This window comes from Bubalus kerabau, chromosome 2 (genome assembly GCF_029407905.1).
Source record: "Bubalus kerabau isolate K-KA32 ecotype Philippines breed swamp buffalo chromosome 2, PCC_UOA_SB_1v2, whole genome shotgun sequence".
NCBI classification, from domain to species: domain Eukaryota; kingdom Metazoa; phylum Chordata; class Mammalia; order Artiodactyla; family Bovidae; genus Bubalus; species Bubalus kerabau.
The window spans coordinates 116,559,494-116,574,182 of NC_073625.1; the positions used below are offsets into that span (position 1 = coordinate 116,559,494).

The 14,689-nt window shown below is 33.4% G+C and overlaps 1 protein-coding gene across 3 annotated transcripts in view; it reads right to left on the reverse strand.

The window, feature by feature from the left end:
- Positions 1 to 14,689, reverse strand: part of LMLN (leishmanolysin like peptidase) — a 48,684-nt gene that overhangs the window by 22,103 nt on the left and 11,892 nt on the right. For 2 of the 3 annotated variants that reach the window (XM_055568493.1, XM_055568490.1), the window contains exons 6-10: positions 13,455 to 13,633; positions 9,510 to 9,615; positions 5,912 to 6,006; positions 2,044 to 2,161; positions 450 to 557 (exon numbers count right to left, since the gene is read on the reverse strand). In XM_055568493.1, coding sequence (XP_055424468.1) covers positions 450 to 557; positions 2,044 to 2,161; positions 5,912 to 6,006; positions 9,510 to 9,615; positions 13,455 to 13,633 — 606 coding nt within the window. Of the gene's footprint in view, positions 1 to 449; positions 558 to 2,043; positions 2,162 to 5,911; positions 6,007 to 9,509; positions 9,616 to 10,585; positions 10,608 to 13,454; positions 13,634 to 14,689 lie in introns of all 3 variants that reach the window. The other variant, XM_055568492.1, reaches the window with a different exon arrangement.

Here is a 14,689-nt window from a genome sequence, read left to right on the forward strand (position 1 = left end):
GCACTGTTTTTGTACACTTTACTCTTTTTACATTTTACTCTTGTCCCCATTATTTAGATTTATAGTCTCCCATCTATCCCCGATTGCTTTTTGCTGTTGTTTAACGTAAAAGAAATACTCAAGTAAATAAATATAGAAGCTTACTTATTGGAAATACAATGTGTTTTTAGACTGAGCTAGTACTTTTATTATGACTTATTGCTTTTGTTAATGACTTGGTATTTGTGTTTCCCACAAATTGTTATTTTTTATTTTGAAGAAAGAGATTGCTTAGGAAAGCATACACTGTTTTACAGCAGAAGCATCTGTAATTCCTTGGAAAGTATATGCTTAAATGGAAAAAGCTGCATAAATGCATGAACCTATTTTAAAAAAAAAAACAAACTACGTTAGTGTATCTATTTTCTTAAAGAAAAAATATGTCTAGTAACATTTTCAAATAAACTGACCTCTAATAACCGCTTTTCCCAATGGTTGAGCTCAGTGCCCATACCACCTTGATTTTCAAGTTCCATTCCCTCAAGAATTGGACAGTTAAAGTGTTTTCGTGCTTCATCCTAAGAATCAGAAAATAAATAAATAAATAAACCCACAAAAGTACAACATAATGGCAAATTCCTTATCACACTGGATAAGATAAAGTAGCCACTAAGGAATTACTTTGATGAGAAGACAGAATGTCTTTTAAAAATATAGCTTTTAATATAATTAAATATTTTGACACCGTCGCACTTTTCTTTGCTATTGAACTACTATTCTCTTATTATTTTTTCCTCTATTTGAAGATTTTGGCTTTAAGTCATATATTTTAAAAAGTTATAGACTGGTATGATTGCCACTTGTAACTTTTGTGTCAACAATGATTTTAACACAGGTATAAACTGCTCATATTATGGACATAGTCCTTGTTGAGAAAAATAAGTTGTTCATTAGAAAACAATTTTGTTCTTTTGGTTTCATCTGTACATCACAGTTAAGAGTATGAAGTACAGGGATGGGCGGTATTCCGAGAGCAGCGCAAAAGTTCAGAGGTCAGAAAGAGCTGTATGTAGTTAAGAGAGGGGGTAGGGAGAACAGGTTTCTGTCATTAAATAAGTGAGTGAGATGATTAATTTTATGTATCAACCAAGCTGGGGCAAAGTGCCCACATATTTGATCTAACATTATTCTGCATGTTTCTGTGAAGGTGTTTTTAGACAAGATTAACATTTCAATTAGTGGACTTTAAGTAAAGCTGATCACTTTCTGTAACATAAATGGGCCAGTCAGTTGAAGGTCTTCATAAAACAAAGACTAACTTCACCCCTGAGCAAGAAGGAATTTTGCCAGTTGACTGTCTTTGGACTCAAACTGCAACTCTTCCCTATTTCTTCAGCTTGCCAGCCTACCTCATCAGATTTTAGACTCTTAACCTCCATGACTACATCAGCCACTCCTTAAAATAAATCTCTTCATCTCTTTCTCTCTCAACAAACACATCCTGTTGGTTCTGTTCCTCTGGAGACCCTCCTGAATAAAACTGATTCCAAATGAAATGACCAGCAATTATGCAAACAGTACAAGTGATTCTAAGGGGTATCACAACAGAGCACTGGTATAACAACTTAAAGCAGTGGGTAGAATGGAGCCATTAAGTCATTGCCAAATTTTTCTTCCTCAGATATCTCTTGGCCTGCAGCTTTACTGTACTGCCTTTATGTTTCCTACTAAGTTAAGTCGCTCGCTCAGTCGTGTCTGACTCTTTGTGACCCCGTGGACTGTAGCCCACCATTTTCTTTTCTCATGGGATTCTCCAGGCAAGAATACTGGAGTGGGTTGCCATTTCCTTCTCCAGGGGATCTTCCCGATCCAGGGATCAAACCCAGGTCTCCCGCATTGCTGGCAGACCCTTTAACCTCTGAGCCACCAGGGAAGCCCCTGTTTCCTACTACAAGCTTTGAAATTTAATCATTAGTTCTTAAACAATAATGATTAGTAAAGAAAGGACCATAATGAATGAAAAGAGCAGATGGTTCATGAGACATGAAGCTCAGTAATACTCACGACAACACGAGGTGTTACTAGAAGATTAACAGTGTGAGGAACTCTCTTATTATCACGAATGTCCCATAATCTCTCCACTTTTCGAACTACTTTATCACTCCATTGATATAATCCAAGACTGCAATTAAAGAATAAAAATACAGTCCTTCTTGCAAATTTGTCACTTTAAATGTAGAAGTGTTTACGAATATCAATATGAAATTAAAATATCTGACCTTGTATCTGACACCAAGTGCAAGCAAAGACTTGATAGCATTTTTTAATTTAATCTTTTCAGTAACTTTAAGAGATTATCATCACTACTTTGCAGATAGAGAGACAGAAGCTTAGAGAGATGAAGTAACTTGCTCAAATTCAAATAGCTAATACTGGGCTAAGATGACAGTGAATTATTTCCTCTTAATAAATTTACTGGATAAAACAAAAGCATGTCTAGAGAGAGATCTAAGTACTGTATATAACAAGACTTAACAGAAGGTAACATTTTAACTTAATTTTGCTATTGTTGTTAGTTACTAAATTGTATCTGAATCTTTGCAACCCCATGGACTGTAGCCTCTGTCATGAGAGGATAGGTTCCTCTGTCCATGAGATTTCCCAGGCAAGAATACTAGAGTGGGTTGCTATTTCCTTCTCTAGGGGATTTTCCCAACCCAGGCACTGAACCTGTGTCTCCTGCATTGCAAGCAGATTCTTTACTGCTGAGTCACTGGGGAAGCCCTTTAACTTAGTGAGAAAGTATAATTTACTTAACAATTGTGTTGTAAAATAAATTATATTTTTTATAATTGGTTATCCAACAAGAAAAAATTAAATCCCTATTTTAGGGATAAAATCCCTATTTTACTCCATATACAGAAATAAATTTCAGACAAATGTCAGTAAAAATGGCAGAGTAAGGACTACTGAACTTCATGAAAGCAATGAGCAAAGTAGCCAAATGAATTTTTTTCAGAACTCTGGAAATTAACCAAAGGCTTGCAGCAATCCAGGAAGCACTTATTTAAGAAAAATGGATGAATTTCAGTAAAAACAGCAAGCTTTGTGGCGGTTTCCCATGCCCTCTCTCCAGCTCTATAGCAGCCTTGAAAACCAACAACCCATAGTCATGGTGAAAACCAGCAACCTGGCAGCCAGAGGGAGCGGAACAGGGTTAACTGGCAGAATGCATTAAAAAAAAAAAAAAAATGTTTCATCTATGCCTACAAGATACACAGTTCACACTCAAGGATACAAATAGTTGAATATAAAAGGATTAAAAACATGTATCATGCAAATAGTACTCAAAAAAAGAGCTAGAACATTTATACTAATGTCAGACAAAATTGTTACTAGAGACATTTTATAATGAAGAAAGGGTCAGTCCACCAAGAAGACATAATAAACATGTATATACCTTACAAAAGAACCCCAAAATACATGAAGCAAAAATAAATTCTAAATGGATTAAAGCTATGAACATAAAATTTCAAATAATAAATTTACCAGAAAAAACTTTAGAATATCTTTATAATCTTTTAGAGCAGAAGAAACTTTCTTAAGCAAGAAAATAGATAAATTTAATAATATAAAATTTAAAAACTTTTCTGCAAGGCAAAAATATGATAAAAAAATAAGTAAATGGGAGAAAACAATCTCATTTTGGAAAATCTATCTTCCACAAATAAAAGTACTACCACAAAAGTGTTATATTTATTATAGAAAACTATAATGGTCATCAATTTTCATTTTTGCCTATAACCTGCACTGCTATTTTCTGGCTTTTTCCTAGATTACTTCTACCACTGACCCTATGAATCTCTCATTCTCAACAATAAAACAGAGTATAAAGAAATTAGTTTTCCCACCATTATTTTATGAAGATTTTATATATTATTCAAAGAATTATATGGTAAATACTGTATACGCAATAACCGTTACTTATTAATCCTTTGTTTTATTTGCTGTATATCTGTTTGTCTACTCATGCCTTAGAAAGGTTATTCTTAATTCCTTTTCTTTTTCCACAGCAAGGCAATGTTTAAATATAAATAGTGAACAAAGCCAAAAGGAAAAGAAACAGTGTTCACTGTATTAATAATCCCAATATTCTCTTCACCAGTCACATTTCAAGATTAATGGTTTCTCCAAATAAAAAGGTGAGGGCCAAATCCAACTCTTTCTATGTCTACCATCTGAATTTCTTATTACTCTGTTATCTCCATTTATACTGTAAGATTTTCTGCTTTTAAGGAATATCCAAAATGTAAGAAAGCACTGCAATTATCAGCTTAATAATGGTTCTTATGTATGGGTATCTCTCTCCTCCTTATCACTACATAGATGGTCCCACTCTCACTACTTATGTGTTTCCCATAAAGACCACAATTCTTAGGAAAGACCAGACTTCTTCCATCAGTTCAGTTCAGTCGCTCAGTCGTGTCTGACTCTTTGTGACCCCATGAACTGCAGCACGCCAGGCCTCCCTGTCCATCACCAACTCCCGGAGTTCACTCAAACTCATGTCCATCGAGTTGGTGATGCCATCCAGACATCCAAACAAATACAATCTAGGAAGTAAAACATCTATTTCTACATTATAATTTTGTTTCTAACAATTTTGTTGTTTAACATGTAATCTAAAAAAGTACTATGATGAATAAAGTATTATCTGTTTTTAATAATTATGCACTTCCAGCTACCTAGAAGTGAGAAGAGAAGGAGATGACAGAGGAACAGATGGCTGGATGGCATCACTGACTCAATGGACACTGAGTTTGAGCAAACTTAGGAAGACAGTGAAGGACAGAAAAGCCTGGTGTGCTTTTCAGTTCATGGGGTCACAAAGCAGACACAACTGAGCAACTGAACAATAAGCTACCTAAATGGAGATCTTCATATGAGAATTAATTTTTTATTCTATATCTGTTTACCACTCACTACTCTAATTATGGAATAGTGTCAGTACCCTGAGGTTTCCTTATGTGCCTTCTCAATCTATTCAACTTGCATGGCATTTAATAGCCTACGGCTTCAAGTAAAATTACTCATTTGTCTTTTATCATGGACTGTTTTTAAACTCCATACAACTAGACTATGACTTCTTTTGTTCAACCCTATAACTACTATATTCGTTCACGTTATTACATGTAGCAATAATGTGTTCTTTTCAGTGCCTTGTAGTTTTTGATTATAGGAATAAATTACAATTTATTTATCCATTCTTCTATTGATAGACCTTTGGGTGGTTTCCATTTTTTGTTTATTAATAACAAAACTGCCGTTAACATTCATGTATATGTCTTTTTGTGGACATGTGCTCTTAAATTAGATATATAAATCCATGTAAATGGTTATAGTTCTGTGACTGATAGTCTATATAAAATTCTTTATCATTTTTTTTTTTAGTATTTCTTATTATTATTTCTTTTAGGCCCTGAACTTCTAGATCACTGCTAACATGAGAAATAAAATATAGTTTTAAAAAACTGTAAAATACAGTTTACAGTAAACATGTAAACAATATTATGTATAGACAATAATTATTAATAAACCAAAATATAACCAACCCATACTCTCCCATGGCCTGACTCTCCTGTAAAGTAATACAAGCTACTACAGAGTGGTGGAAAAGAGCTCTGCCTGACAAGAAGAGTCTTCACTCTTTGGGTAAGTCACTTAAGTTTTCTCCATCTCAGTTGTTTCATCTGTGAAATGAAAAGGTAAAGCTAAATAACCTCATATCCTATCTTGTTATAATAATATAGGATATACAATCTTAGGCTAGCCATAAAGCCACTATTATTTGTAGAAATTAACATACAAGAATTCTCAGGTTCTAGTCTTAGCATCCTTCTAAAAGAGAATAAGAATAAAAAAACCCAAATACCTATAGTTAAAAGGTGGGAGACCATCTGCAAATCTTGAAGTTAAAGGATTTCCATCTTTATCATGGTAGAATGCAAATAGCCCAGCAGAGAAACCCTGTAAGAAAAAGTTCAAAATGTCTTACAGTGAAAAATATCAAATCTGACTATAGATTATCACAACATGCTACTATCAAAAGAGAACATTGATAGAACCACATAAAAGCATCATGGCAATACTTCTGTAGGAACTTGATGTACTGGAGTAGGACTGAAATTATTTCACATTATGAATTTTAAATTCCAATTACTTGAGATAATTCTAAGTGAAAAAATCAAAAGCAATAGAAAAGACATTCTTTGGTTGGTATAGACAACACATTTATTTCTTTAAAGATGTGTTTATCACAGATGGTCCTCTTTACATGAACTTACTAATAAACTCTTCACCTACAAACCAGGGAATGCTACTATTGAGAATAATTAACAATACAGTTCAGAGCAGGGACATGTACTCGTAAGAATACTCATAAAAATTCAAAGACTTTGATCCCAAAGTCCATACTTAATATATATCTATACCTAAAAAATGACTGTAAATGTATGCATATTTAGGGGGATGTATACTCTGGAAAAAAGACTGGAAACATATATAGAAATGTTAGCTGTAGTTCTTTAGGTGGTAACATGTAAAATCATCTGTATTTCTAAAGATTTTCTTTACAATGTGAATTTGTCTATAATCACATTTTTAGACAATATTTTTAAGAAGTCTTCAATTTTAATAAGATAATAGATACTTTACATAAATGTATTCAAAGTCCCATTTGCTATTCTCCCCCCTCCCAAATAAAATGAGGAAATGGACAAAAAAAGAAAAAACAATTACTGAGATTGGACATCTGTTTCATGAGTAAGATTTCTTTTCTTACTTTCCTTCTTAACCTAAATGACTAAAAAAAAAGCACTTTTGTAACTACTAATTTAAGTATGTTTTAACATTGAAAATATGCTATAGTTTATATTCAAATAACGAAGAATCACAAATGATCATGTAATCAATTTCTTTGGCAAATTTCTTTGCTTACATAACTGTGGTCTCTGTATCATTCAAGGCTTGCCAAAATAATTAATGGAATCCATAGTATTCTTTTATTCCTACATTTCTTCTTTTTTTGCATCTCTGAAGATGCAAAGGATATTTAATGGAGTCAGCTAAGAAAATCTAAATATATAAATATAAAAGGTAATATAAAGGTAATATAAAGCTTAAAATATAAAGGTAATATAAAGCTTAAAATAGTATGATGTGCCTCATCCTTTAGAATATTCTAAATCCACATTTTTTTCTTCCCTATCAAGTTGAAAATTTTTCTAAGCACACACATTTCAGAAGGCATATCTAGTATTGAAAGTACCAGCAATGACTATATTTGATAGTTAGAGCATATATAACTTTATAGAGAATAAGTGTATTTGTTAAACATTTAATTCTTACCATCCTCCAGAATGGTTTTTGAGACAAACTAATATTTTTAATTTCTTAGGTTTTTGCAATTTTTAAAATACGAATATATAAAAAAGTTTAAAAATCTAAAATAAATTTATGTTTACTCTTTTTTTTTTTTTTTTTTTTTAATAGCCCTCATACAAAAACTTTATTGGAAAGCAGGGAAAACTACCAAGATATGAATGAAGACAAAAAATTAAAAAAGTTCAGACATAAAGTGTATGACCTTGGTTTAAGTGGAAATGGAATCGTTTGGTGGTTTGTAGTTAGTGACCTATATTTTTATATGTTTACTCTTTAAGAGGATTTAAGATATAAGTTTTGCTACGTTTTCTTTAGACTTTTTTTTAAAGAAACAAAAGCACTGCAGAATATTGTTGAAGGCCCATTACCTTAACCCTTTCTCCTCTCTCTTTTCCCAGAGGTAACTACTACCTTAAAGTCAATGTACATATTATGACAATATAGTTAGTTGATTTCCTGTCAATATAAATAACTTTCCTGTCAATATAAATAAATATCAGTCAAATTTAGAATCATTTCCATCATAATTAGACATTAGCAAAATTACTGAATTGTTTTTTTGCAGTTTCTATTCACACCATTTGAGTGATGCTGAGTTGTGCTTCATTTATTTCATCTTGTTCCTGAAATAAATTTTTATTATTTTTATTTAAAAAAAAAGTCAATGTACATAGTAACTCTCATGCATGCTTTTACATTCAATGGTGTCTGACTCTGAGACTCCCTAACTGCTAAAATAAATCTCAATATATTCTTATATACTTCTTGACCAACTGGACCTTTTCTTTTGTGACCTGCCTGTTCATAATCCAATTTACATCATGTCTGGGACTTCTGCATTCATGTTTACTTATACATTAGATTTAAAACCTGCTGTTTTTTTTTTTCTGGTTCTCTCAGCATCAACTATCTACAGTTTTTGGAGCTTAAAGCTGAAAATGTTTTTTAAAATGATGTTTGTTTTTCATCACGATAGCAGGTTCGACTTACTTTTTTAGTAAAAGGAAAACATGATTCATTTTAGAATCTCCTTACTTGAAAAACATAAGTGCTATCTGTATACACTAGAGTTTCACTGAATTATTCAGGTATTTGCTGATTTAAACAAATTATACATGATAGCTCATGAAAAAAGACTAATAAATAATAGCCACTAATTTTATTATATCTTACTATGTAGAGCATGGTGCTAAACCATTTATATGCTTTATCTTATTTAACCTTCAAGAAAAAAAATCCACTCTAATATGTACTACCATCTTCATTTTATAGATGAAACAGAGACTTATAAAGGCTAAATAATTTCTAATAGACCCCCAAGATTTTTAGCAGTAAAGCTAAGGAAATTCACACCTACATCTGTGTGATCTATTCTCTCTCTTAATCACTGCATTTTACTCCCATCTATTATATTTTCTAAACACATGAAAGACATCAGGAAGACATTTCCTAGGTCTTAGGCAACTTCATATAATTCCCCAGACATCGTGTAAAAGTTTACTACTTTGGACTGATTGGAGAAAAGCAAAGAGAAGTTCTGAATCAGTTAGTATATATAATATTTAGAAAGCCTAAATAGATGAAGAAGACTTTTAGAAATGAGATCTCTAAAAGGGAGAAGACAGATCTATAACCTGGTATCACTTTTTTTTCCTTAAAGATTTATTACTTTATTTGGCTGAACTGGGTCTTGGTTGCGGCATGTGGAGATCTAGTTCTCTGACAAGGAATTGAACCCATGCCCTCTGCATTGGGAGCGCAGAGTTTAAGCCACTGGACCACTATGGAAGGCCCTAGGTATCACTTTTAATTACTAAGTCTTTTCTTAAGAAGCTTAATCATTTTTTCAAAACTCCTATTTACCCAATGGATTTACTTTAATTATTTTAAGTAGTATAACTCAACCTAGCCACTATCCTAATCACTAAAAATTCTGTTGGCTATTGGCAGAGGTCTAATCAACTAGGTTTTATTGAACACAATCTAAAAAGCCACATAATCTTAAATTTTAATATATAATTAAAATGAGACTATAATCAAAAACTCAAGGCATGAAGGAAAGAATAATAGTTAACAGCAAAATTTACCAGCGCATGAATAATCTCATGTTTCACTGTGGACAGCATCCCAACAAACTCCTGAGGCTGGGTAGAGATCATATTTGGACACAGGTTAGCATATCCTGCTATTGGCCTGTTAAAACAGACATTGAATTTTTAATTATATTCCAGAACAGTGTGTACTATGATATCTATTAACCTATATTTTTCTATCAAAAACTGATTAAGGTCAGAAAAAATCTTTGTTAAATATCAAACGTCATTTTATAACATAATATCTAACTTTAACTATATTTTATTTCTAAGACTTATACCTGTTTTTCCCTATGATACAGCTAATCAACACTTGTTCCCATGAAAGGATAGAGTCAGTTAATTATACTTCAGTGTGAATTTGTAAAATAGGTCAATATGTACCAAAAAAGGGAATGAACTGGAAAACTTAAATTCTAACACTATTTTACTCACAAAATTCATTTCTGACTTCAGCATTTCACTTTATGTACAGGCACAGGGACAGACAAGTAGGTAGAAAGGGAAAACAGTTATATAATAAGACAGACAATAAGCAAATCATTCAGATTGCTGCAAGTTACAGAACCCTCTTATTTCCATTTCACTATCCTCCTCCTTCTGTCCCAACAATGCCTTCATTAACATAGATTTTTTTATCTTCCTATCATCATCTTTCATACAGTATTTTATATCTTCTAGAACCTACAGAATTCTATATCTCTTTATGAGCCTGGAACTTAAGAATCCAAGAGCTGACTGGGACCTAGAGTAATTCAATTTCACCATGCATCTAACTGTCTTTCAAAAACTGCCAAACAGCCATATAAAGAACCCCAAGGTTTTTTCTCCCAACACTACCTTAACATTTTACCACAGAAATATCACAAATCTCCCCAAATACTGATAGCCTATTTACAAAGTAACAGGCTTTTGTAGGTAAAAAAAAAAAAAAAAAAAAAAAAAAAAGCCTTATGTAGGTAAAAAAGAAAAAAAAAAAACCAACAACAACAAACATACAATGCACTTCTTTTTTCATACTTGAAAACAACAGATTTACACTTAGAAAATTATGACTATAAGTTACTCACCGAAATGTTGCCATGGTGACCTCTAAAATATAAAATAAATGTCTCTGTCAGGCTCAAACCCTCAGGGACTTCTTAAGCATTTAGAATAAAACAGCCCTGTCTGCTTCTGCCTACAGTGCATCTCCTGAAGCTCTCATCCTCAACACCAACAGCTTTTTCCTAACATAAGCTCTTATCCGGCTCTTTATGTGGCTGATGCTGATAACTGTCAGCTTATATCTCAAGTTTCACTTCTTCAAAGAGGTCTTCTTTGTCCAGTTCATCTACATTATGTTTGCCTCCTTTTGTTCTCTTTTATCTCGCAGCACCGTTTTCCTACAAAGTATTTATCATATTTGAAGTCACATGTCTCTTTCTAACTGTATTTAACTAGTACCTGACTCCCTCTGTAATCTGTAAATTCCACGAGGCAGGTACATGTGCCTGTTTTGTTCACCTAGTCTGCTGGCAACATATTAAGCACTCAAATATTTATGGAATGAATTAATGCAATATAGCAGTTTTGAAGGAAAGTGCCACTTCTATCATAAAAGATTCAAAAACACCAACTTAAGATATTGCTCTTTCTTTTAACGTCAACATTCTTCTAAGAAACCAGAATCTTCCCCAGGTATGAGAAGACAAACATGAGTAGCTTCAGATTCACTGACACAAGGAACGTTTATTCCTTCAGCTAGTCATTCCTACCTAAAGTGAGCCAAATGTTCAAGTGCCTTAAGGAAACATAACCGCAGGGCTTTGAAAGTGAAACAAATCTCTGGGGTATGGGATTCTCATCTATGTGATAACTCCTATGCTGGATTCTCTCCCTAAAAGACAATTAAATACTTCCAGTACTTTCAGTATTATCAGGTGCTAAAAAGAGAAGAACTAATCTAGACCCATCTCAACATGGGATTTTATATCCCTCTCCCTACTTCCACGGGGAACCCATTCTGTTCTAATACATGAAGCTCACTTTTGTTTTGTTTTTTTAAAGTTCACTTTAACATGTCTTTTGTTTAAAAAAAGTAATAAAAGCTCACTGGAAAGAGTTATATATCCAAATTATAGAAATGTATGAAGAATTAAGTGAAAATTCCTTATTTTACAACCTACCACCACTAAAGTCCACTATCACAAGTAACTGCTATTAACAATAGGGATGTTTTATTTTTAGAGTGACCTTCAATCCCAGTTTGCCCAGAACTGAAGGATTTCCTAGGTTATGGGGCTTTTAGGTCTAACACAAGGGTATTCCTGAGAAAATTAGCATAGCTGGTAATCCTAATTATTTTTGACTTTTACCTTAGCATGTTCAAATCCATAAGTAGCTTTTTTTTTTTTAATTTTATTTTATTTTTAAACTTTACATAACTACATAAGCAGCTTTTTAAAGCAAATATGAAATCATATTATGTACACTGTTCTACAATGTTTGATACTCAACAGTATATTAAAAATGAAATTGTGTATGGGTGTATGCACAATCCATATGGCTTAGGTCAAATTAAGATAAAGAACCATGATTTTGCAACATTGCTATTATGAAGGTATATTTCTCAAAGACATCTACTTTGAGATGTGTCTAATTTTATTAAGTAGCTTATTCATTTAGCACTTCAAATACCATATTTGCTTGATATTGAGACACTATTAATTATAAAATATCATAAATTTAATGATAGCTTCTCAGGAAAAAATTGAACATTCTACTAAATACATATATTCTTTTCTAAGAATACTAAACAATAACATATACATCTGCAAAACCACCTAGTACTTTCTTCTTCAGTAATATATTAAATATTTCACTTGAAGCATTCTCAGCATTCAGAAGCTAAAGAGTTTTGAGTTTAGTTCATGGATCAACAAGTATATGGTATCACGCTAACAGACTGCTTTCATAATCAATGATGTTGATTTTGACCTCAGTACTGACAGTATTACTCTGAAGCATATATTAGTGTTTCCTTTGTACTGTCTACTTGATTCTACTAATAATTTCACTTTTTTCCCTTAAATTAATTAGATATTGATAGAAGTAAAATAGCTCTTTAAAGTCAGTTAGTATTTTGACTGGTAGATGCATGTTCAGGAACTCACCAATGGTCCTTACAAACAATGAACAAGTCACATTAACTCTCTTAGATCTGAGAATGTCACACAATTGATATCGAGACATGTCAGTTTCTACTGCCTTTAATTGATTTGTCTGGTGTGTGACAGGCAATCCTCTGTACACATAACAACTTTATTTCAAGACTACTTCACTGAGAAAAAAATTTTTGAAATATTTTATAAGTAAAAAGGAGGATTCTAAATTTTTAAGAAATAACTAAGTGAAGGACATATCAAGTGATATGAAAATTAGGTGAATAGTTATTTTCAGCATCTTAAAGTTTAGCACAGAAGTGCTTAAATTAAAGTTCAAACTGTTTCCTTAGAGAGGTATTCATCACTTCCAAAGAAAATTCTATCGACAGTAGACTTTTTCTTTATTCACATTACCATATGCATAACAGTCCTAAAGCTTGATTTCCCCACTATACCCGCATCCAAGCACTATGCTGTTTCTTACTACTGGAGGTGGGTAATCTGGCAAATGCAAACTCCCTGTACTAAACACTCAGAGCATGCTTTGAGAGTTCTTTTAAATTTATTTACTTTAATTGGAGGATAATTACAATATTGTCCTGGTTTTTGCCATACCTCAATATGAATCGGTCACAGGTGCACATGTGTCTCCCCATCCTAACCACCACCCACCTCCCTCCACACCCTGGGAGTTTTTTTTTTCTTAATTGGAGGCTAATTACTTTACAATATTGTGCCCTCCCTGAGAGTTCTTATATTAGATCTTGGGAATAAGTCTCGGGGGAAAGCTTACCTGTCCATTTTTGCTTCCTGCTGACAATAGGCTGCATAAGAGATGATGTTTTCATGGCTACACCTCTCAGTGGCCAGAGCACCAACATAAAGAACAAAGTCTGCATCCCGGACTCCCTCTTGGTCTGGCACACCCACTGCTCCACAGGGCCACTTACCGCCACAACAGACTCTGCATTGCTATGCCCACAGGGGACCACAGAAAATCAGACCAGAGATAAGGTTAACTATAAGGGCTTTTACTTACAGTGAATCCAGACTTTAAATATGTATGATTTAATTTTTATTTATTAATTCTTCAATTTTTATCAAAATCCATATCTCTCTCTGGGGCTTCCCAGGTGGCACTAGTGATAAAGAACCTGCCTGCCAATGCAGGAGATACAAGAGACACAGGTTTAATCCCTGGGTTTGGAAGATCCCCTGGAGGAGGGCACGGCAACCCACTCCAGTATTCTTGCCTGGAGAATCCCATGGACAGACGAGCCTTGCAGGCTATAGTCCATAGGGTCACAGAATCAGACATGACTGAAGCGACTTGGTACACACGCACACACACATTCATACCTCTCTCTACTCAGTTCCTATCTCTAATTTTAGATTTATTAAAATTTCTACTTTATATACAATGATCATAAATGTATAATATTAATTAAAACAAACAACTGCTATTTATAAAGGGCATCCCTGCTGCTGCTGCTAAGTCGCTTCAGTCGTGTCCAACTCTGTGCGACCCCACAGACGGCAGCCCACCAGGCTCCCCCGTCCCTGGGATTCTCCAGGCAAGAACACTGGAGTGGGTTGCCATTTCCTTCTCCAATGCATGAAAGTGAAAAGTGAAAGTGAAATCGCTCAGTCATGTCCGACTCCTAGTGACCCCATGGACTGCAGCCCACCAGGCTCCTTCATCCATGGGATGTTCCAGGCAAGAGTACTGGAGTGGGGTGCCATCGCCTTCTCTGAAAGGGCATCCCACCAGGATACAAAAAAAGAAATAAAAAGGTTTTACTAAACCCTGAAACTAGGTGAAAATTACAAGGAACCTTCTTATAAATACATTTTTTAGCAATTTTCTGTGAATCTGTGGTTATTTCAAAATTAATTAATAAAAATCTTCATCCAGTGGAAATACATTCCTATTATAAAGTAATTCATGTATGTTATTAAAAATTCAGATAATAAAAAAGTATATAAGGTAAAAAGTTAAAGTCATCTTTATATTACTACCCTTATTTC